Raw genomic sequence first — 25,912 nt, 5'->3', positions numbered from 1 at the left:
GCCGGTTCTCTCCTGGCTGTGGCTCCGCTCGCTCCCCCGTTAATCAGATTAGCACGTCTTCGCAGCCTGCCTCACCCGCTCTTGCCTCTCAAGTGCCAGTCTCCCCTGAGAGGTGTCTCTCATTTCTGCCTCTCTCTCCTCCCCTTTCCTCTGATCACCGTGCAATTCTCGTCAGGTCTGGGCATCTCTCGCTCTCTCCTTCTCCCTTCCCTGCCGGGTGTCTTTACCTCCTCTCAGCTCTCTGCATCACTCCATCCATCCTCTCTCTCTCCCTCTGCACTGGTGTGTGCGCGCATCTCTCTCCTCCTGGCGGCGACCACCCCTCGCCCTACAGGCGCGGCGCTGTCCGGAGGAACCGCCGCCGCCGCTGCCGGGAGCGGGGCCGCCCCGCGCTGCCGCCGCCGCCACCCGGCCCTGCCTGGCCGCCGTGAGTCCCGCCTCAGCCCGCGCCCGTCCCCCGCCCGCCGCGGCACCATGTCCGGCTCCGGCAGGAAAGACTTCGACGTGAAGCACATCCTGCGCCTCCGCTGGAAACTGTTCAGCCACCCCTCGCCGGCGGGCGGCCCGGCGGGGGGCGGCTGCCTGCCGCCCGACAGCAGCTTCGAGCACTGGGGCCCCAGCCAGAGCCGCCTGCTGAAGAGCCAGGAGAGAGGCAACAGCGCCTTCTGGAAGAAATCCGCCTCCTCCGCCGCCTCCTCGGCGGCCACCACGGCCAGCCCGCCCAACGGGACGCTGCTGCCTGCCGGCGGCCGGCCGGCCGGGGGGCACGGGCTGGGGCACGGGCACGGGCCGGGGCCGCCGCCGCCCCGCACCGTCTTCTACGTGGAGTCCCTGGAGGAGGAGGAGGAGGCGGAGGCGGTGCCCGGCGGGATGGAGGTGGCCCGGGAGCCCGAAAAGCCCTTGGCGCCGCCGGAGCAGGAGGAGGCTCCGGGGGGCTGCGCGGATGGAGGCAGCCGGGCAACAGGTGACGGCAGCGGGCACAGGTAGGGAAGCGCGGCGAGGGCCGGGGGGGCGCGGGGCGCCATCGCCTCCAGGCTGTGGGGGCGGGCTGCCGGGAGTGACGGGGGTGGGGACGCAGGTGGGCACGCAGGTGGGCACGCAGGTGGGCGAGTGCGCGGGCGTCCTTGCGGAGGAAAGGTGGGGCCTGGGGGCGGGAGGGCTCCTCGTTGGAAATGGCAGGTTTGGGGGCGGAGGGGCGCCCGCTGCGCGGGAAGGGCGGCGGCGGCTGCCCGAGGGTTCCGGGCGAGACGGGCCAGCCTCGGGGTGCTGCGGGCAGAGAGTGCTGCCCCTGCCCCTGCCCTGCCCGCGGGGCTGGCCCGGGCACAAGCTCCCCTCAAACGCCGGTGGCTCCGCGCTGCGGATCGTCGCACCCAACTTTCTCAGAAGTTGATTAAAATGCTGGCGGGAGGTGATGTTGTTCCGAGTGCTGGGATGCCAGGTGGAAGCTCAAAAGTAGAAACATCCGCTTTGTTGGAACTCGGCGACTAAATCGTGTCACAGCCTACCTCAGAGAAAAACAGGAATTTGTTTTAGGAGTCATGATACCCGAGTTGTGAGAACAAGCTTGTGTTTTGTGTGAAACTTCTGTTAATGTTGAATTGCTTTTCCCTCTCAGTCCCCGTCCCCCCAGCACAAACAGGTTGCAGTCACTAGAAGAAGGAAATGTAGCTAACATAAAGCTACGGTGATACAGATAAATCTTGAGTATAAACCCCTTCATTGGTTTAACTCTCTTTGCCCCCACGTCCACATGTAATTTTCATTTCCCACAAGGAATTTATTACTTCTTCTATGGAAAGAAATGTATAGTTCTCTTTCAAAACATTAAAAGAATGATTTGTGTTCTTCATATTAAAAGTAAAGCATGTGTTATTAAATATTTAATTAGATAAAGAGACAGCACTGTACATATGTTTGGATTAATATGGCTGCAGATAAACACTGAGTGTGTTAAGGTTTTTCAGAGAGACCTAAAACATATATTTTCTACTTGAAACTTTTGTCAGTTAGCATAGTTCATTTCGTAGGAGCTACATTGTTTAAACAAATGTGGAATAGCTAATGAATGACGTGGGCACATTTTTTAAGAAAAAGTGATGCTGAAGTTTTCACGAACACTGGAAGTGAATCGGAACAACAGGAAGATGCATATTTTAGGATTCAATACAAAATGTTGAGATGCACTATAAAGACAAGTAAAATAAAATTATCCCTTCAAGTTTTCTGAACTGAAGAGGTTAAAAACTGGTAGAAATACCACCTCATTCTATATTAGGTATTTTATATTAGGTGCGTCACAGATCTGAGAAACTTCAGAGATCAGCATACTGAAAGAAGCTTGATTTGTCCATAAAAGTTGACTTGCTAGAATTAACTTCCTTGTCACATATGTACTCAGTGATAATATATATCTGTTCTATTCTTACTGCACTTGGGTTCTTCATTCACTGCTCCTGAAACAATACATCTAGTCATCAGTAGCTGCTTAGTCTTGTTGAAGGAATATGCTAAAATTTGTTCAGATTTAAAATAACTTTGGCAGGGAGATACCATTTTATTGTTAATGAAAATGCCACCTTTTGAGCTATGAAAATGTTTAAGATGGTTTTAGAGTCTGAGACTTTCTCTTTTTCCATGTAAGAACCTTTCATTTACCTATGTGAATTTTGAATGCTATGGCAAGAAGTGGTCAAGTGTTGCAAAAATGGTAGTCCTGCGCTTGAAAATTCTGTGACGCAACAGAATTCTAATCCTCTGACAAGTTATGTTTCTCTCCTTCTGTAGAAATTAAGCTTTTATAAATGGTGCCAACTTCATTACTTCATTAGGAGTACAGGATATGTAAACTGCTGTTCAGTCCTGAACAATAAATACTACCAAATACATAAAAAAGACAACTATGTGGAACTTCCACCAAGCCTTTAAGCATACACCTGGATGTTTGGTACAATGAGTATAAAATTGTTAACTCCTGGCTCGGCTTAGTAGTTTGTCCTATACATATTTAGCAACTACTTTAATAATTTATGACTGTTCGGAAAGCACTAGTTTAGTTTTGTGAAAGCAGTGAGAATTCAACATTTGGATATGTTCCAATATAGACCATAACCACAGTATTTCTGATATTGTGAACAGGAGGTCTCTGAATATTAGCTAGGAACCCAATGGCAGGACATAATGTGAGGAGCAGATTGACAAGGTGGCTTTGGTTTTATGCTTGAGATTAATAAATTTGTTGTTATTTTTACTCTTCATTTGTATGTGCAAGTAGTGAAGATTGCACTTTTTTCCCCCCTCTTTCTTTTGTCTTCTACTTAGGACCCTTGTATCCCCAAAAGAGTTTTGTTTTGGTTTGGTTTACTTTGTTTTCGTGGTTGCTCCCCTCTGCTTCATACATGAATTCTGTACTGGAAGTCTTTTGCAGCCCGTCTCATGTGCAGAGTTCCTGGTTTTGGCTGGTGGTGGATTTGCAGTTACTCTGTTTTCACATATAAGTTAAATGCTTAGCTGAATGATCTTGAATTCTTAATTTTTCATTGAGTATTCTGTTAGATACTATGAAATGTATTTAATAAGAGAGCATGGTTGGGTAATAACAAGTACATTCTACTTTATTGATTTTTGTAAGCTTCTAAAGAACAACCTGTCATGTTAATTGTACAGGTACTTATACGCATAAGTAAGGTTATGTGGATAGTCCCATTGGCATTAAGAAGACTAAAGGGTTAGACTTCATGCTTGATATATAATACTGACATAATTGTTCTACATTGCATGTTGTATTGTAAAAAATAAACAAAAAATTTTTTACAGTTAACAGTTAGTGTTAAAATGCTATTTGATCACTTGAAATTGCTTGAAAACTTGCACCAGATTGTTTTAGAGCTTGCATGAAAAATTTGGCAATAACTGCAGTAGATATTTAAATGTAGGTCCTATGTTGATCTTAATTTTATAATAATATCTAAATAATGAATTTACAATTAAGATCTATAAATCAGTTATAAATCACTTGGAAAATACGAGTGCTAAGATTTTCTATATAGTCATCAGTTTCTATGAGTTTATAGTGGGAATTGTGCATGATCATGATAGCTTTTTTCATGTGACATGTTTATCAATTCTCAACATAAATGGTATTCAAATAATAAGCAAAGAGTCAGTACTTTCTTTCCATTTTCTTCACGTAATGGTGGCATGCTTTACTTGGTTTACACTGTCCAAATCTTATAAAGACATAATTGGTCGTAAGCCCTCAGTGCTGTTCACCGCTACAGTTGGTACATGCCTCACAAGCTAGTCATGGGTTTGTCTTTACAACAGCCCTATTTCACAATGGAGGGGTAAAACAGAAGGTGAGACAAAAGTGAAGAGTTGAATTGCTGGTTTCAGAGCACATAGCATTTTTCATCTGCTATTTCCGGTGTTCTCAGTTGCACCCATAAATGATGATCCCTTTTGCAAACCAGTCTGAGACTCTGGCTGTGTGCAAGAAGAATGAGGAAGACAGGATTCAATTAACACTTTGTGGAAGAGACAGCTCCGAGAAGGGGATGCTAGATATGCCTAATGCACAGAAAGCAAGCACTGACAGTGCAGAAGTCTCTTTTAAAACTTAGAAGTATTTGAAGATACAGAGAAGTATTTGAAGATACAGCTTCTGAAAGATGGCAAGTCCTCCGACCATTAGATACTGTATAGTAGTGTTCTGTAAAGCCAGAAGTGAAAGTACTGAGTACTGTGCCCTCCTCACACGGCAGAGTTGCACACTCTTATCTTGGTTTGCTAGAAAAAGTAATGAGGAAAGAGCGTTTTCCACTGTTTCTGTTGAACCTGTCTCTGGGAAGTAAAAAAATCAGTATTAACTGGAATCCAAATGGTTAAAAAGTGAGAGCATAATTTTGTAATTCAAACATTAACTGAGAAATTTTGTTTACAAGTCTCTGTGCTCAAAACTATTTATTTAAATTAAATCATTATTTTATAAGGAACAATGATAATGATTAGGGTAGAATCAGGAACATAAAAATGTGTATTTTTAAACTATTGGATCAAAGCTGTTGGGTATGCATTTCTTTCCTGTTTTTCTGTTCTCATCCCACAAATCTGGCTTTTTGATGCTTTTGCCCATTGGTCTCTCCTACTTTCAAGTCTTCCTCCTTTTCTCTTAGCGACATACCAACTTGTGGTTAGCATGCTGATAAAGAAAGTTAAGAGTTTGAAACTTGTCAGGATGAGCAAGTATTTCAGTGCAGCGTTCTAATTTAATAAGAAAATATTTTGATCATTTTAGAAAATGTAGATAAAATTGTCATCAAAATTTACAGCTTAAGTACTTGATGTACTGTTGTATATATATCTAATCTCAAGAGAGGATTCTGGGTTCTGGTTTCTAAGTAAATGTAGTTTCCCATTTACAGCTTTGACCTCAGTACCTGAGTTTACAAAAAGAGGGGAATCAAGACACCTTCCTGTGTCTGTCTGTCCTGTGAGCTCTCGTACCTTTAAGTATTTATCAACTGAACATGGCTATGGCCTTTCTGAGGTTCTATCCCCTTGGTATTATTTAGATATCAAAATATGAACTGTAGATACTGATGAGATAGCCAGATCCTAAAATTAGATACTATAGATCAGCAGCTTTTCCATTGACTTGGTTATCTCATGTAGGCTGCTCTGTTAGGAATGTAATTGAATGCTAGGGGTGGAATATGGATCACACAACTCTTCATTTCTAGGTTATGGAATCAGAAGAGAGTAATTTGTTTGTCTTTACCATGAACTGGCTTTTCAACTCAATTATTAAACTTTGAAAAAATGGTTGTATAAGTTTTATGCTGTTATACTTACACTTTTGACTTTCACAGCAAAAGAGGCAGAGTTCGTACACAACGCAGACCACAGACCTTTCTCCTCCAAAGTTCTGATTAATTCTCAGAGGGGTATATCTTCTGTGTATGGGCTGCAAAATAATCTGGTGATAAAAATAGTGCATGATTATACAGCTAAAGACTGTGCTGATGGAATTATATTAAAGGAAAATCTAGATCCAGAATTTCCTAACTGTGAGTCTCTGGCTGTGTTGCTTCTAGAACAGTATTTCTAATGTGGGTTGTTTAGCAGGTGGGTTTTTTTAAACAAAGGAAACAGAATAACATGTCAGTTCACGTGCTGTCGTTTCTTTTGTCCGCCACTTGGATGCAGGAGTGAAACTTGAGGATTCACTATATATCCTACTGCCACTTGGAACTGGTAGAATAACTGCTAGCACAAGGAAGTTCATACTTTTTGTGTGGATAGTTACAATGGTGATTGCATACACTCTGCAGAAAGATTGGGGAATATGACAGCTGAAGGGATATCAAGTCAGTCTTCTGCTGCATTTGAGATCCTAGATTCCTTTTGTTCCACCCTCTTTAAACTCTTTTTGTCTTAATTATGTGTTCTTCTTCTGGATCTTATTCTAACTTCTTTTTTTCCCCTCCTTTTCACAGTCTCAAACTATTCTTGACTGCTTTACTGAAATCCTAGGTTCCTTACCCAGACAGCGTTAGTTGATTTCACTGTCTTCTCTTATGATCAACCTCTTTGCCTTACTTGCCAGGTTACTTTAATGCAGAACTGTCCATTCTTTTCTGTATCTTGTCCTAAATACTTCAACAAGACAAGTTCAGTTGTTCCCTAGTTCCTTAACAGGTTGTCAGACCTCTCATTCTTCTGTTTCTCTGTCACTGTTTCCTAATCTTTGAATTTCAGTATCCTTTACTCTTTCCTCCAGCTGCTTTGTCAGTTTTAATGGAATCCTGATAGAATTCCCATTCCTATGTTTCCTCCCCAGCTCCCACTTTTTCTTGTGTTTCTCTGACCTGTTTCCTTAACTGCTGCCAAGTTGATGGTACCATTTGCTACATTTATGGGTCAGTAAGACACCTAAGTTTGAGTAATCCATTTTGTCAGTGATGGGGATTTTTCTTATCTCTTTCTGAGATGCACATTTTAGAATAAGGTGAATTGTCTTCCAGACATGCCTATTTCTCTTCATTGAGTGTAACAGTCATCTAAAGTGGCTTGTTCAGATTTAAATGTGCTATTTAAATGTTTAATGTTCAATTAAATTTGAGGAAATTAACATCATTTGAAGTCTGCATTGCAAATGCAAACTGTTCTGAAAGGATATAACCAAGTAAATCTTGGTAGCTTTTCATAGCGTTAGTAAGGAGTGTGTCTTTCATCCCAATAAATGTAAAGGTGCTGCTCTGAAACATGGGCCCACTAAACCCACCAGAAAGCAAGACTTGACAGTTATTTTTGTTGTGGTTATCATTATCCATGCACATTAAATATTGGCTAAACCAATATTTTTTTTCCCCTCTGGGCTTATTTTTAGAAATGCTTGCACTGTTTTGCCAGAATATTTCCAAAAGATGCAACATGAAGAAAAGATTTGGCAGTGAAAATATCAGCTGCACAGAGTGGCTAAGTCAGAAAAATACCTCTGAAACTACGGTTGTCTTAAGGGTAACATCAAACAACATTAGAAAAAGGAAATGCTGTTCAGCCTTTCCATAGTAAAAGGGAAAGAACATACAGAGAAGAGTAGTAATATGGACATATATAGGTCTATGTGTGCACACAGACATCTAGATCTGTATCACCTGTGTTTCTTTATATAAACATCCTAATACATACATATATATAAATGCATATATTTATAATTATTTTTAATATTTATGCATATACACATATTTTTAATCTTTATATTCATACACAGTTACTAACTTGTAGTTCATTCACTTATGCTATTTTTGTGAGCGGTGAAGTTCACGTAAATAGTGTACATGGAAAAAAATCAGAGCATATTGGAAGCTGTGCTAAATTTGTAAGGGTTGTGCTGCTACATATAGGTTAGCATATTCTTAACACGTGACCATTGCTTTCTAATAGCTACTTCTTATCCTTGTGACACATTTTTTTATATCCTGTTGCAGGTTGCTTAAGAGATTGCTCTTTCCTTTTATTTATCAAACTTGCGTTTTAGGTGAAAACTGCTCCTTAAATATTATGCTATGATGCTTTGGCAGAATTTCCTAGTATACAAATTTCCTGGTGTTTTTAGAATACAGGATTCATGACCTCAAATAAACTATTTGCACTAGGGAAATTCCTACATGTGTGCTATTAAAAGCATCAGAAAGCAAATCTGTTCTGTAAAAAGTTGAGAACTGCTGTAGCTTCCATGGATAGATAAGTAACTGTGTGGTCATGCCTAGTAATACTGACACAACCACCAGCAGCTCCTGCTCCCGCCCCCCCCCCAGCCCCAGCCCCCCAAACCTAAACTTTACCAAAAATAAAAATTCAGCAGTGCCTAAAATTTCTGATTTTTATTTCAAAAAGTCATACCTTACCAATAATATAAGCCAAACAAAAATCCAAAATATTAAAATATTATCAATTTTGTAATAGTTTTACTAAAGATTATAATTTTTAAAGAAGTTTTCCCATTAATCTTTTCAATCTTTTATTTAAAAAGAAAATGTTAATTTTAACTGTACTAACAGATTAAAATGTCATAATTTACAATTTTAAAATACTCTTTCATGTATTACAAAATTGAAATGAAATTACTTAGCTGCAGAATAAACAAAGAAATGTAAGTTTATTCAAAGTTACTGTTAAGGTTTATCTGGAAATTTCAATACATGCTTTCAATTTATGTCAGATTGTTCTTTCCTGTAGCTTTCGTTTCTTTTATCAACTACAAGAAATACTGTATTATCTGCAATGTATATGACTCTAATTCCATGTCTTCTATTTCCAACTTAAATCTTGAGTGTTGGTACTGGCAATGCTGAGGATTACTGTAAGTTTAGACCAGTAGTCATAAAGATACATATTCAGAGCATCACAGATCATTATCACATGTGGTCTGCTTTTCCAAACCACATTTCTAATCATACCTCCTATTTCTTCAGTCCTTTACTGTGTATCTCCCTGCCACATTTTGGCGGTGTCACTTACACCTTTTATAGCAGTAAGGATCCAGAATCCATCCTTTCACTTACCTAGGCACATGTCATTTCTAGATTTCCATTTTCACTACTTCATGTGGAGTTTGATCTGTCCTACTTGACTGAGCTGGGTTGATGTGTCTGGAGGCTTTAAAGTTAAAGATTTATGCATGCCCTAGGAGTAACTCACAGAAATCACAAGACAGTCATCCTAGCCTAGTGTCTGTACAGAAACTGCTTTTACTTCAGACCAAAGACATCAATTTACAGGAGTTCATGATAGTGATATTTTTCACATGAAAAATACTGACTTTAATTAATGAAAAAAAAAAAAAAGGAAAAGGATGAGCACAAATATTTAATACTCAGAAACAAACCAACATAATTGTGCACAGAGGATGAAGGCTTAGTTCAGCATGGTGTGTATTCCACAGTTTGGAATTATTTGCTTTAACTTGTATTAAAATTGAATGTTAGAAATGAAATATGTAAAATTAGATCTAGGAGATTTGATCTTTCGGCCTTTGCCATTGTTTCAACATTTGCCATTATCTCAAAATGAGTTTGAAGGATGGAAATGTCTGTTTCAAAAATAAAAAAAATAATTCTTGACTCTAAACCAAGAATCTTTACCACACTAAATTGATTGAATTTAAGGCACTTACTTTCTTCTTGTCTAGTACATGGCTGGGCTCACTCTGTGGAACACATTACTTGCCATTCAATCTTTTTTGAACTGTATTAGGCAAATTTTCTGGTTTACTGTGTCCTATCAACATTAAAATGTTCAACCTTTTATAACAGTTGGATTTGCCTGTCATCTGTTTTTATCCTTCCTCCCACTCTAAACATATGGAAAACCCAACATTATTTTGACCTTATGGTACTTTTTTGCTGCTATTTTAGTGTTGCTTTGTACGAAGCTCAAAGAGGAACCCAAACCCAAATGAAATGAAAGACCACAAAAGATCCTTCCATCTGAATGGGTATAATCACACATTTACACCCTCTTTGCTGAATGTAATTCTAGGACTGAATCCTATTTAGACTCCTAATTCTTTCTAGTGATTCTTAAACTGTGTGATTCATACCTATAAATAGAGTGTAGGAATAAAGAGAATAAATACAGGATGCATACCTAATACATAGTTTTCCTGTGCTGTGCGGTTTTGTTGAAACTATCTCCTCCCACAATAGCTTAGCTTAGCAGTGAAGAAGTTCTTTCAGGGCATAGAAGTTGTCTTACGTTTCTTGGGCAAATGTTGTAAATATGGAGAAAACCTGCAAAAAGAACAGTGTATTTGTGTTTGCAAGAATGTGGCACTTTAGATGGACACTCTACTTTCTGTCCTTAGACTTCTGGCTGCCTATGGAGACATAAGTTCTTCTTATGTTTTAGACAGGAGATAGGTACATAACTAATCCAGGCCTTCAGGCTGACCTGGTTCACCACTTTTTCCTCAAATTTCTTGTTATTTCTTTACCTATAAATTGGAATATGGAATAATATTAGTATACATCCATTCATTATTAATCTATACATGCACTGTTATGTTTTTATGCATGCAGTTGACTTATGATAATTTATCAATGTCTGAAATACTATTTTTATAAAATTATTTTCCACATAATTTTGTAGTACTAATCATCATGCTAAATATACACCCTCTCTGTAATGTCTGATGGCTCTATTTATGTAAGTTGATATTTTTGGTCAGTTCTTTTGTCATAATTTTTATTATTAAGTTATCCACAATGACAAACTACTTTTTATATCATTTATCTGAAGTTCAAATGTAATTTGACAAATTATACTTTTGTCAAAAATGCTCCAAAATAAATTAAAAATCTACCCTAACGTAGCAATAGTAAGCTGAACTTCAAAATATCTAAGACTCAAAACAAGGAAGGAGGTAGGAGTAAGAAGGGAGAGAGCAGTAAAGAGTGGAATAAACAATTCTTAATATTTTTCAGTTAGTGGGAACAATTTTGTAAAATCTTTTTAGTCTTCTTTTGACAGCCACAAGGACTTCAAATTAGTGCCACATTTTGGAAGACTTTTATAGATACAATAATCTTCAGTAAATAATTTTTTGTTAATCAACAATGTCTTCACCAACAAATTTGATTCTAATTAATCCTCCTGAATTGAGTTTTGCATATCTTGACTTTTGTTATTTAGAAGATTAATGACTTTTGTTAGAAAATGTAGTAGTCTTTGAGAGGATTGAAATTTAGATGAAAGTGAATGCTTCTGTACACTGTTCATCTGAGGTGGAAATGGAATTTATGGAAACTATTATAAAAGGGGTGCAAGAGGAAAGCCATGTTCACATGCAAAATTAGGAACTGTAGTTGTATCGGTTGGAATTCGTGTGTTTCTTTTGGCCCCAGTGCTTTCATTGTAGTCACTAATGACTATATAATGAAGTAAAGCATATGCTTCTTATAAAAAAGGATGAAAAGAGTATTAGAGGATTCAGCAGTGTGTTACAACAGAGAATTAGAATGCAAAATAGTCTTGAAAAACCAGAGATATCCTCTGAAAAAATGAATATGGAATAGTTCAACTTGCTATCCTGTCACAAGAATTGGCAGCAGAGATACCCAGTGGGATCAAATGTCTAGATAGCAGTTTTACAGAAGTTTTGCAGTTAGTAAACAGCAAGTAAAATGAGTCAACAATGTCACGCTGCTGCTAAAATGTAATAATAGGAATCTATAAACAGATAGACAGACTGCAAAACAACTCGGTTCCTCTTCTCTGACCAGTTTTCGTAGAGCCTCAGCAATACTCTGTTGTACAGGACAGGCAAGAAATGTAGGGATTGTTGGAGAAATTCCAGGCAAAAAGTCACCAGAATTTTAGGAAGCATGTACCAAAAAAAGATTACCGTAGGAAAGAATTTTTAATTTTTTAATTTATTTTTTAAAAATTGCTAACAATATTCATTGTTACCAGGGAATGTTGGAAAGGACTTAAAGGATTTAAGTCACACATGGGATGATCAGTAAGAAAGTGATTCTACAGATACTGATGCACAGGAACAGATTTCCTGGGAGTGGTGTGGACTACTTGATACCTGGGATTAGAAAAACAGGTTAGACAAATGTCTGTCAATCATGACATATTTAAGCATGACGGCCCTTTTGCCTTGAGGAAGGAAGTGCATTAAATAATGTCTTACGAACTATCAATCAGCAGCTTTCTATGAAAATGTTGGCTACAGTTACTGACATAGAGTTGAAAAAAACTCTTAACCTTTTGTATGGGGTTTTTGTCATCCTGTTTTTACAACTGTGGTGGGTTGACCCTGGCTGGATGCCAGGTGCCCACCAAAGTCATTCTGTCACTGCCCTTCTCAGCTGGGCAGGGGAGATAAAATATAATGAAAGGCTCAGGCATTGAGAGAAGGACAGGGAGATCACTCAGCAATTACTGTCCTGGGCAAAACAGACTTGTCTTGGGGAAAATTAATTTAATCTATTACCATTCAAATAAAAAAACCACCTTCTCCCCACCCCTCCCTTCTTCCCAGGTTGAACTTAATTACCCATTTCTCTGTCTCCTCCCTCCCGGTGGTGCAGGGGGATGTGGGGAATGGGGGCTGTGACACAGTTGTTTCTGCTGCTCCTTCCTCCTCACACACTTCCTCTGTCCAGCCTGGGCTCCCTCCCACATGAGACAGTTTTCCATGAACTTCTCCAGCGTGAGTCTTTCCCACAGGCTGCAGTTCTTCACACACTGCTCCAGTGTGTGTGTCCCCCATGGGGCGCAGCCCTCCAGGGATGGAGTGCCCCATCTTGGGTCCCCTGTGGAGCCACGAGTCCTGCCAGCAAACCTGCTCCAGGGCAGGGTTCCGTTGGGTCACAGCCTCCTTCGGGCATCCACCTGCTCTGGCTTGGGGTCCTCCACAGCTGAAGGTGGGTATTGGCTCCACCATTAACCTCTGTGGGCTGCAGGGGCACAGCCTGCCTCACCATGGGCTTCACCACAGGCTGAGACCAACATCTCTACCGAGTTGTTGGTCTCACATAGTCTCACTCCTCTCTCTTGCTGGTGCAGATTTTAAGTTTTTTTCCTCCTTCTTAACTTACCATCACCACCGCTACCGATCGGCCTGGTCTTGGCCAGCAGCACGCCCATCCTGGAGCCAGCCAGCGCCGGATCCACTGGACGTGGGGGAAGCCCCTGGCAATCCCCCCAGAAGCCACCCCTGCAGCCCCCCCCCAAAAGACCTTGCCATGCAAATCCACCACCATAACATTCTTTGAATATATCTTTTATAATTTGAGTACATCTCTTGACGTTTTATGGCTTCCTCATTTGATTTGCTCTTCCAGTGGAGTACTGTGGTGTGCCCAATCTCATGACTACGCATAACCAAAATTGGTCCTTAATGTTAGGCATTTAACATACACACATACTCATATCTTAAAAAGCTTAGAGTTTAATGAAGTTATACAAACTGGAAGTAAATTCCAGTACTACGTCTGTTTTTTAAAGACAGAATACTGAAACAAAAATAACTGAGTTACATAGGGAAATTTATAAACTGAAACTAGCTGTTTCTCAGTCTTTAAAGGCAAGACCCTATATCTTCTTCAAATAAATGTCATAGTAAAATAAATTCATCCACAGTACTCATAAAAATGAAGTATATAATCAAAACTTGTGAATTTGGTTCCTCAAACTGTAGAATTTTTATAATGTGAAATTTAGTTTGCTCCTTTTTTTGTACCATCTTCATTGATATCAAACCAATGAGCCCATTCAGTGGTATATTTCTCATTATATCATCTTAAGAAGATTGTGCAAAATACTGTTTTTTGCTTCCAGAAACAAATAGTGAATTAGATACAAAATAAAGACTAAGACTTAAAAGTAGTTTTTTATAGTTTCCTAATACCACTAAATATGCTCTAGTACCATCTGTTTCACCACCATCTAAGTTGTTAGGTTGATTTCTTTTCAGGTGACACTGTTTTCGTGACAGGCTTCAAGCATTAATAAAGCTCAGAGTTTAAAGATATTTTTATGTGCTAGGCTCCTAATCCTGTCATAATAAGAGGGTACACAGCATTAAGAGTGTAACTCACAGAATCAAACATGGCTGTCTAATCAAGGAGATTTTTGTCTGAAGTGGCTTGTTTCTTTTGTAGTGGTGGTTGGGAATTATGTAGCAAAAAACCGGCAGAGAATAATTAAGAAGGGAAAGAATTTGCCTTGTCCTATGAACCCTCTTCTATGAGACTTCCTTCTGAAGGAGAAATTTGTTGGAAAGTTAGGTTCTGTCAAAATATCAGTGATGAAGAACTGATACAGATGTTTCTTAAATCTTTTGCTGGAATTGAAATTAATTCCCTTGTGCATGACACAAGAGTATCTTGAAAAGACCAATGAAAAAGTTCACGATATAGTAAACTGAAAAAATAAAGAACTCCCCCCTCCTTTTTGTCTGCAGACTAATTGTTATAGTACAACAGTGGTGTATCTAGGCATAGGTTACTTTGCGAGGTAAAGTCGAATAACTCACTGTTCAGGGGCTTGTTTTTTCTCTCTTGCCTGTTTGTGTAGTAGTCTAGACAGAGCTGCCCATGATTACTGTGCAGGAGGAAAAGCTCAAATACACTTGAGGATTTTTATTTTTATTTGATTTTTATGTAAGCATATAAAACAACAGTTTTAAAAAAACAACCACCCAACAGATAGTTTGAGCATTGTTACAAGTAGATGATAGGTGCTCTGACTAGTACTATGCAGATAACATTGTCTGCTAAAAGCTTGAAGGAAGTATGATAATTACCTAAATTAGGCAGAAAAAATGTCAATATGTATTGTTCTTATGTTAAAAGGTGAAGAATCTGCATATTTCAACATATGCGTAGTTGTATGTTTCTGTGTACCTAAACATAGATTGACAAGCTGGGAAATGAGGAACATACTAATACCCAAAGTACTGCTGCCTCTATATAAATGTCATGTTTTGATTATATGTCCCAAACTTTGCTGTCAGGGCTAAAACACTTAATAAAACTTGCACCTCTGCATGTTTGAGCTTATAGAAATGCCAAGTAAATGGGTCCCAGTTTACTTGCTGATTTGTATTTATTTTTATTGTTTATATTTCTTCATTACTTATTCCAGTTTTCCCTGGCAAAAAAAAAATACCAATAATGATATTGCCTTTTTGTCTTTTCATAAAAACACTACCTTGGAGGAGACTCTGGTGGATCTCAGAAAAATATATTTCCCCTTTGCATGCAGCTGAAACTTAATTTATCCAAGATTCATTACCATTACCATTACCAGGCAATCTCTCTGTTAGAGATTGAATTCTAGCATCCTTTCAGAGTAAGCAATAGCTGTAACAACTTCTTTTCCAGTTTTGTAGGTCTTTTTCTCTTCAGGAACAGAACACTGTCTAAAAACATAAGTTAAAAAATGAACCAACCAAACAGAAACCTCATGTCATGTACAATAGACAAGTTTCAGAATATGAGAACTCAATCTAAAGCTGGTCTAATGTAAAGAGAAATGATCTCTCAAAACCAGGTATCCCTCATGACTGTTTCTGTAAATTATATATTGTGTGCTTTGCCTTTGCTGTTTGGATTTTCAGAAAATCTTGTAAGGTTAGCTGCATTTTTGTGAGTTTTTCTGTACTTTTTATTCCTCTGTAATATTAGTCTTCTTTTTATAAACTTCTGGACAGAGTTGAAGTTTGGAAAATTTCCACACTGCACTGTGGAATTTTCAGAACATTATTAGGAATTGGAAACATGGCTGTAATTGGAAAACTGAAAAACAGCATAACAGAAATCTGAAGCAAGAGCTTCAGAAATAAATGTTTGACAGCTTCCAGTGTGTACTGGACAACTGTTTTAAATATTTTATTTTTTTTATTGTGGCCAACCATATGTTATTAAGTTTAAAAGCATATCTCCTGCCAAAATTTAAAACTTACGGCTCATGTTGTAATAAATGATAACAGAAAATAAAAAACTTACAAGATTATTTCTTTTATTTTTTTTTCAGTCCCTGATTTGCTTTATCTTTCAATTTACTTCTCATGCTAATTTTTATAATAATGTCTGATTTATAAGCATGTTTTTTAAATCAGTCCTTCTTACACCAGGTTCCTTTAGGCTTATATGAAAATTATTGGAAATGAAAATGTGTTAGAAGGGGGGAAAAATAGTCCCTGTGTTTACAATGTGATCATTCTATTCTAAGTCAGTTCACTGTGGAAGAAGGGTCAGCCAGAAATGTTTGGTGTTTCTTTCCTGTACACAGAAGCAGAGATGAACATGAATTTTCCATGAAAACTGTTTTGTAACAAAATAAAATACTTTTTAAAAAATAGTGGGAAGGAATGATTTGACTGCATGATTTATTGATTTAAAATTAATAATTAAGAAGATTTTCAAAATTACTGAAGTGTCCTTTATGGCATTTGAACAAAAAGCCTACAGTCTCCTTTTAAAATATATTTTTAATTTGAAGATCATAATTAGATAGTTAAAAAAGCCTCAGTAAACTGTTACAGAAGCTAATACTATATGATTCGAATTTGTTGAATTGAGCTGATTAGGACTGCATTGTCAGAACCTTGGAAAATTATTCATCTCAAAATCCCATCAGGTGGTTGAAGAGATTGTTACAAGGTTAGTGGAAAAAAGAAAATACATTTTGTTATTAATTCTGAGATCACAGGTTGTGTTTTGGGGAATTTTCTCCCATATAACTGTTTTTAAAATGTGTACTTTTTTGATGATACAAGTTTTTCCCTGTTTATAGTTATCTCACTTCAGTAATCTTTTAGTTTTTAGTCTCCTAGATTTACACAGACTTGACAGATGATTGAAAAAAGGCAAGGATTTCAATAAAAATAATCAGTTTTAGATGGATAAACTTTACAGTATTCCTTGCCTTTTTAACAAATACACAAAATTAATCTTATATTAAGGTTTATCGTTTACTATCAATCAACTTCATATTTCAACCTTCGTTTCCGTTACTGCTAAGTACTCAGTAAAATGTACTATCAAAGGGGAATGAGCCATAGCAATTTTATATCAGAAATACTACTTTGGTTAAAAGCTTAATAGGGGTAAAAAAAGCAGTATTATTCTTCTGCTAAGCCTTTTGTCACATGCTGTGTATTGTCCCTGCTGTATGACCTTTTAAAATGGCTTTTCATTTTAAATCTCTACATTGCATTAGAAATTAATTTCTGAGAATAAGAGAACAACTCTTAGGTATTAGAAAATTTAGAAGAAATGGCATGCAAGCAAGGGAAGGAGTATTAGGTTTTTAGTAACCCTCTTCAGACTACCATAACTTTTCCTAGTAGTATTTTTCTGTATGGGATTACCAGGTCCAAAATAATTTAACAACATTGCCAAATTTTCTTTGGTAAAACTGCAGGCGGTCAACATTGATGAAGGTTATTTTAGCCTTGTTTTTACAGTGATGTATTAGTTTACTAACGGGAGTATGATTTAATTTTATTCAATTAAAAGACATCTAGTCCAGTAGTCAACTAGCCAACCTAATGGACTCAACAGCTGAATGTAGCTTATCTAAACAAAGATGTGGCATGTGCTGCACAAGATGAGTCCTCTGTCAGTGTGATGAAAGTACTACATGCATTAGTTGAACAAGTGAAACAGTCCAACTGAAATGGTTTTTATATGGTCCAAATCACAGAATCATAGAATCATTTAGGTTGGAAAAGACCTTTGAGATCATCAAGTATAACCATGAACCTGGAACCGCCAAGTCCATCACTAAAACATGACCCTGAGCACCGCATAGTTCCAATGTTTGACCACCCTTTCAGTGAGGAATAAAGATAGCTTGAAATGGTTATGCAAGTGCTAAAATGTCTGACACTCAACTATTTGGATGAAACTTGGTTGCTAGTATTCAAACAGTACTACTGTTAATCTGCTGTAGATGTACCACACAATTAAAGATGTCAAGGTAAGTTTATGAAATAACAGTATGTGAACATAATACTTGAACCACTGAACATTTGTGTCTGAATGCCTGCAGATCAGATTTTATACCATGTCAGTATGGTTTTGTGTTGTACTTCTTGCATCCCATTTTTTTCTGATTATTGTATCAGAAAAAAAAAGTTTATATATATTTGGATAAGTACCTAAAATAATTTTGTTCCTACAAGTTTTGTGACATACTGTCACCAATGTACTTTGTGACAGGATAGCATATATCTCTGAAAAGTTAACAGAAAATCTTGTTCTAAACCAACCCAAAGAACAAAAATGCATAAGTAAACAAGCCTCACTAGTTCTGGTGCTCACAGAATTGTATGTTTAATTTTACTACAATGTGATTTTTTTCTGTATGTAGAAGAGTTTTAACTTCAAGTTAAAATGTTAACAGCCAAGTCTTCGTTAAAAACGAACCTCTCACTGGTGATTGTTAGGACTCTACTCTTCTAATTTGTAATTGGCTCTAAATCACTGTAATGATATTTTAACTGAAAAAAAGTAGTACTGAGAAGGTGCAAAACAAAACAACTGAAGAAACAGTTGTAAGGAGAACTTGAACTGCTACTGTCACCATGGCAGTTTAATTAATTTTACTTTACAGCTACATCAGTTTAGGAGCATTTGCAGGGACAGTTATTGTGTGTCAGCTGAGAAACGGTAATATCTTAAGATAGGTCAGCTTGTTCACTTGCTACCATCTGCCTGTATCCTAAGACTGAAAGTTCTAAATATTCAGAGTTTCACTTTATTCAGTAAAATAGAGGAATGAATGATGTTAGCTGTCGTATTATCCAGTACTCTTGATTTACTTCTAGGTTAGTATCCACGGACCTGCAAAGTGATGTGAAAGGAGTTGGGCTTGGATGTGAGAGATAATTCACTTTGCTCCAAAACTTGTGAAGGGCTCTACATTAGTGATCTAGAATTAAACCAGGATTGTCTGCAGAGTTGCTTAGAAGAGTCTCAGGTCTGAAGCAGAATTTTCATTTTGATAAGAGAAACTGAAATCTTCAGTGTGGTAGGAAGAGGCATTTTTAGGTTCTCATATTACAAGGGAAGCAGGATCACAAGTCTCGAGTGAGAAGATTTTCATTGAGATATAGTATCTCAATTGATTTTATCCATTTACATTTAGATTACTTATTTTGGTGTGTCGTTCAATGCTCTCTAGCCAACAGAGAGAAATACGTACTTTAAGCCATGTTTCAGATGACATTTATCAGATGTCTACAGTAATACGGAATGAATCATGCTTCAGAAGTCCTTAGATATGTATTGTGCCCATCCTGTGTCTCCATAATGGTTCTCTATGTATAGAATAATGTAGAATAGACTGGGGCAAGACAGTATCTGAATTTTACCCTTCTAATGTGCTTCCATTACTGGGAAGGCAGCCCAAGCCTCATCAGTTTAACCTAAAGTGATGGAAAGAATGAATAAAAAGAGAATAAATATGCTTTTAACAGTACAAGTAAAGAATAATTTTTAACTGCTGTCTTTCATATGTAGGCATAGTTACTTGAAATTACAACTACTACTAGAAAAAGGAAGACATTAGGATAAAAATATAAATGCATTTGCAGAAAGCTGTAAGTAAAAGATAGAAAACAAGAATTGCACAGTACAGTTCTTTATAATGAAAATCCTGTAAACTACCAAAATTGCTATACAAAATAAAAATTTCAGAAGGTTAAAATCTTTAAAGCTACTCTTGTAATTCAAGGTAACATTTGCAGTCCAATGCACATATTTATTTACTTATGGGGAAGTAGAAAAAAAATATATTTTTTTTGTCACTTTTTAACATGGCCAAAACTTCTCCATTCACCTATTTGAGTTATTTTAAAACTTGCTTAAGAGCTGCATGTAAGAATTTCATATAGAGATACTGCTTGGAGATACTAGATGAACATTTCTGAATTCAAACGTGTTCAAATTGAGGCCCAATCTTACAGAGTGCCATAGCTATTGACAATTACGCTACTAATTTTGACTAAAATGTATTTGACCTTTAGTGTCCAGCAGTGCCTGATCCAGTCTGGGGGTGGGTCAAGACAAAGTAATTGGAAGTTCTGAAAGAAAGTGTGTAACAGTATAATTTTATTGAAACTCCAAGGTTATTTTCCTTTTTTTTTTTTTTTTTTTTCTGTTATGCATTTTCCAAAAATAAATTTAGCATGAGGAGAAAAAAAAAAGACTCGGAAAAGCATCTCTGTGAAACAGCATTGCAATAAAATGTACATTTCTATCCTTTTTGGTAGATATACTTGCTGTCTTTTAAACATATCACAAACTCAACTCTTGTCTTAATATTTTATAACCTTAAACCTTATAAAACTTTAACTCTGGTATAAAAGTTTAATACATCAGCAGAAGATAGTTGCTGAATAAGAATGTTTTGAAAGGGATTCTTTAGCATAAAGAGGAAAGCACTGAAGTAATCTGTGAATATTTCATGTTACAAGAACCAGCTTCAATATCAGCCTTCAGTTTTTTGACAAAAAGACCATCGAAAGGTTAGTTATGACCTTTGGAAAAGGTTACTTCAGTAATACCAAACAGAGCCATATTAAATGTTTGCAAGCCTTTGTGATCTTAATATGCATGTCTCTGATGTCAATTAAAAATATGATCGCTGAGGGATAAGTGCATTTTGAAATAAACATTGGTAAAAACTACCCCTTCCAGAATTTTTATTTTAAAGGAAAACAAATAAGGATGAAATTATTAATATATATTTCAGATGGAAGTCTTTGAATGGGAGTTAAATCATATCAGTTGAACTAGCTTTCAGTTAATTCCAACTGACTATACCATTTTACCTGGCTGCAGTAGTCCCACTAAAATTAGAAACCAAAATAATGAATGACAACAACAAAGTTCTAAGGAAGTCCACCTAAAGAATCATCTCTGAGACCAAGAGTATTTGGTCTCAGTTGGATGGGATAGCCTCATTCCACCAAGTTCTGCCAGCCACAAGTAGGCTGCTTAAAGCTATGTTTTGTGGTCCTATATTAATATAATCTTGCCAACTAATATGATCCATGTCTCTCCAATGTTTTTGTGTCCAATCCTTGACTTAGAAATACCTTCAGGGACTGAAATGAGGGACATTTTATGTTGATCTGTCATTTCTCTGTTTCCTCTCCATGCTCCAGTTGCTCTGTAGTTCACAGCAGTGTGAAATACAGGTCACCTTTCCACTGTTCACACAAGTTGTGGCAAGCATTAATGTGAAGAAGTTGTGTTCAGAATAAAGGAAACAGCTTCCCGAATAATCTTTCCTTCTTTCTTCCTTTCTGTCTCCCTTCTGTCTCCCTTTCTCTCCTTTTTCTTCTCATTCCACAGCATTGAGCTGTATTGCTGTTGTTGCCTCATGAAAATATTATTTTATGTACTGCGAACATAATAAAATTGCTGGTCATGACAAATGACTTAAGTCAGTCTTTCCTATTAAGTCTGCGTAATGGCTCTAGTATGTACTGTGCTGTACTGTAAAATAAAAGACTATAGCCTCTGTAGGAACTGTACTACCAGTTTTCCCCACAAGTAAATCAAGACAGCCGCGAACTGTCTTCCTCTATTCATAGTGTCTACTATGAGTTTTCTGTGGAGGCAAAAGTTCCAGCTTGCTGGAACCCTACACATTGCTGGAACCCTGCACAGCTTCTGTGTACTAGATTTTCTGTTATAAAGGTCTGGTTCTAATGTCATTCTGTACAAATTTTCATGGGGACTTTCAGAAGGTTGCGTTAAAATAAAATTATATAAAATTTGCTCTTCATTTTACATATGGAAGGAGTAGAGTTGGAAGATATTGCTAGTAACAGACTTACTAAAGGAAAACACAATGCAGGAAAGAGAGAACAAGGGATAAGGTGCTTGCCAAGTAGTCTGCTCCGCATCGTCTTAAATCTATGGCATGTGATTCAAGAGATGATCATAAGAAACATTTATTTTAAATACAATCAGTGTGGTGGTATGCATTATAAAGCACACATAGACACATACACAAAGATATATTTTTTTTCCATTTTCACAGAATAAAGATACTGGAAAACTCTCAGAAAGAAATTGTGCTTGTATTGTTAAAATTTTAGGAAAAGAATTATCTTTATTAAAAAAGTAAAATGTGAATGCTAAACCAAATAGGATTAAAATTAAATCACTATCACATCACCTTTTTTGAGAAGTTAAAGACAAACACCTGCTGCCAGATCAAAGATCCTAGCATCTGACTTAGGAAGTAGCTGCTAACATATATTAATATAAGGAAAAACTATCAAATGCTTTACTGGATTTCTTAAGAAAAAAAGTATTATCCACAATGAATCCAGAGTTTTCTTCTAAGCGGTAATAGCCACTTTAGATTCTGTTGCTTTTCATGTGTGTGATTCTTTTCAAGTCTTGACTCTGCAGTTACCAACACTGAATTTAATCTACTTTTGTTAACACTCAAATATATTACTCAGCCACTCAGAAACATGAGCTCTATCTTCAAGCTCTATGATCAAGTTAGAAAAGATTTTACATAGTCATTTTTCTTGGGTAAATAATCAACAACAAACCCAGCAACACAGATTATTCAGGGATGTCTCCACAGAGGCCTTTTCATTATGAAAAATGACCATTTATTACAAACCTTTTTCTGTCTTTTACCTAGTTATTAATTCATTAACGTTCTTCCTTTTACTCTAAAACATGATAGGTTCTTTCAGAGGCTTTGATGGGAGAAGTCAAAAAAAGTTCTGTTGCAAAACAGAGTATGGCTTCCTCATATCATATTCACATTCTTGCTGATTCCTTCACATCACTGAACTAAAACTTGCAAGGGCAGGACTTCTTCTATGGAAGCCAATTTGAGATGTCCAAATGTATTTTATGTATTCAAGTGTATGTGAAGGATGTGCCTAATTTTAGTTTTATATCAGTTCCCCTGTAATAGAATTCAGACAATGTCTGGACCTCTTTTTAAAGTTGGTGTCACAGCAATAGCTCCTATTATTCTAATGCCAAAGCTGATTTAAGTAATGGCATATACTGCAAAACTAAGAGTTTATCAGTTTGCTATGTATTTCATAGAAAATTAGTGGGTGAATAACAAATTATCCAGACAATTTATTATTTTCTATTTCATAAACTTACTCCAGAATGTTTTCTTTTAGCAATTTCATTTTGTGACTACTTGTCAGATTTTGTGTCCAGTAAAAAAAAGACACCTGGTCAGAGACCCTACATATGTTCCCCTGTGACTGAACTCTGGTATAAATAGTAAATGATTAGGAAAGATTAAAAACCCACAAGAAATAAACACAAAAAAAAACCCCAAACCAAGCACACACACACACCCCAAATTCACAAACCCCCCCAAACTGAGTGAAGCCATGATAAATGCATATTTTTATGCAGTTTCTTTTCAGGTGTGATTAATCTTTTCAGTGTCTGGCATTACATTATTTTTGCTATCAATTTCTTGTTCTTTGCTAAAGCTACTGTCTTTATTTCAAATGAGACTCAAAAAAAAAAAAAAAGAGTAACAGGCATCCAAGTGCATAGAACTGAAAGGTTGTTCAGTTCCTACCTTCATTCTGACAAGCTTTTTTAAATGCATCAAAAAATACAGTTCAAAATAAGAAAAAAGAATTGGAAGGAAGACTTTTTTAAAAAAAATCTGTCATGGTCAGTATGCAAGGCAAAGTGGGAGACATAATAAAGACTTGACTTCTGAGTAAAACCAAAGATTAATTTTTTGTAGAAATGTGTAATTATTAAATTAATTTTATTTAATTTCTGTTATCAGGTGTATAGTAATGACTTAAAATCTCAGCAGCTAGCCTTTTGCCTTCGTTAGTACAAGGAGATACTGTGACATCTCACACATAGATCATTTGATGCTCAGTAAAGCTTATTTGAGCTAATGAAATTTTACTATTTACTGACAAAAGGAAAGGATCAGATTCCTCATGATTTTGCATTACTCATACATAACAAAGCATCTTTTGGAAAGGAAGAGCAGAAGGGAGGAAACCAGGACTAATTTAAATGCCATTTAAATGTTCTCAGCATTTGGGTATTCTCCGCATGAAAGGTCTACTGAAGTATACTGTCTCTTGTGTTAAATACCGAAGTTCAGGAGGCAGTCCAAGCCCAGGACATAAAATCCGAACATACCTGTTACTGATTAGGTTGGGTGTCTAAACTCCTTGGTGTGATGGATTTTTGTTTGTTTGTTTTTTATTTATTTGACTTTTAAGTTAGTTAAAAGAAAACTGCGTTGCTGCCAGAATTCTGATAGATACTACTAGTTAATATTGGCTCTTGAATCTGCTGGAAGTTTCTAATTTTTCTTACAAATGCAGGAAAATAGTATGAGAAAGAGATTTTCCCTTTTGAAAAGGTAAGTTCAACTGTTTTGATTATTATTATTTCAATGTCTCTGTTTGTGTAATACAGTAACTGATAAACAATGGCAGAATTATAAGAGCTTGTAATATGATGGCAAGTTAAGCCACTAATGAATTCTGTGACCAAGATTTTTCTGTCTTAATTTTAGCCAAATTGAATTTAAAACACCCCCAACTTAAATAACAGGCAAGCCCCTACATTTTAATTTAATTTAATTTCTTATTTTAGGAAATTCTGAAGGAATGTCTGAATTACTTGTACAAGCTTGTGTTTATTTTTATAGGATTTTTAAAATATTATTTGTGCTGAGTAAGGGATTGTAAAGGTCTTCATAAATATAATAGACCAGATTAAAAGCATAATTAGGCAATTATATAATCACACCTAATTTCCTGCACCTACTAGGAAAAAATCAGACTAATTTACAGCAGACATTTTACATGAAGCAAACATTTAGGCACAGACAATCTCATTAACAAAAATATTTTTTCTAGGTTAGCTTGATACATATATGTATGTATATATTTAAATCTGTATGTGTATATATTGTCAGATCATACTTTTTCACTCTATGTATGGAACTCTGGATGGGATATAGGGTTGGCTGCTGCAACAGCAAATGTTCACTTCTGTCCACTAGTGATCCTCCCTCCACTGAAAGGGAATAGAGAACTGGAAGGCTGATGGAAGAGGAGATTGAATAGCCCCATCTGGTCTTGTGAAGAATCCCTGAAAGTTCAAATACATCCTATAACCTGTAACTTGAAAAAATGAATCTATTATAGTCAAAACTAAATTTGAAAGCTATGCAAAGTAGTAATACTGTAAACTCTTTCTATAATTGATAATATTGCATTCAATGCAAAAAGTCCCATAAACCTTGCAAAGTTTTGAATTGAGAGTTCATCTCTTTGTAGCCTTACTTATTGCAAAGTAGAGCATATGCAGTTACTATAAATTGATTCCATGTGTTAAAGCATTTGTGTTTTAAGAGTGAGATATACACGTAAAATATTGGTGTGACATTTTTTTTTTGTGCAGTGCTTGAGATCAGCATGTTTTACTGAACATATGAAAATACTTAAATTATTTATATCATTCATCATAGACCATTTATGAATAGAATTTTTTAAAATTCTAGTTTAAATTAAATAATAAATCAGAATGTTTGGAAATAACATGCCAGGTTTTTGACTCTCAGAAAGGTAGTATTTTATTAATTTATGCCAGACAAGCAATGCTATTGGAAGAACCAGTTTGATTTCAATCTGATAAACATTATCTCTACTATAGTTCTAATTTTTAATTATTTTATGCAATTTTTATTTTAATTACATTGAAGAAATCTACTGCAATTTTTAAGAAAAAAATGGGAGAATGTAGACATGCACATGCACACAGGAGAGCAGTGACCGTATATCTGTGGGAAACTGGTTTGACTGATGTAAATATCCAGTTTCAAGGATATATTT

General features: G+C 36.8%; 1 protein-coding gene across 4 annotated transcripts in view; it reads left to right on the top strand.

The window, feature by feature from the left end:
• The first annotated feature begins 449 nt into the window (after positions 1-449).
• Positions 450-25,912, top strand: part of KLHL1 (kelch like family member 1) — a 240,184-nt gene continuing 214,721 nt past the window's right edge. For all 4 annotated transcript variants that reach the window (XR_008820324.1, XM_056329293.1, XM_056329292.1 and 1 more), the window contains exon 1: positions 450-983. Coding sequence is in view for 3 of the 4 variants with exons in the window: in XM_056329293.1 (XP_056185268.1) it covers positions 475-983 (509 nt within the window). In the remaining variant the exon portion in view is untranslated. The remainder of the gene's footprint in view (positions 984-25,912) is intronic.

This window comes from Falco biarmicus, chromosome 2 (genome assembly GCF_023638135.1).
Source record: "Falco biarmicus isolate bFalBia1 chromosome 2, bFalBia1.pri, whole genome shotgun sequence".
Taxonomy (NCBI): Eukaryota; Metazoa; Chordata; class Aves; order Falconiformes; family Falconidae; genus Falco; species Falco biarmicus.
Note: the sequence above shows the minus strand (reverse complement) of the source record. Positions and strands in the feature narration are given on the sequence as shown.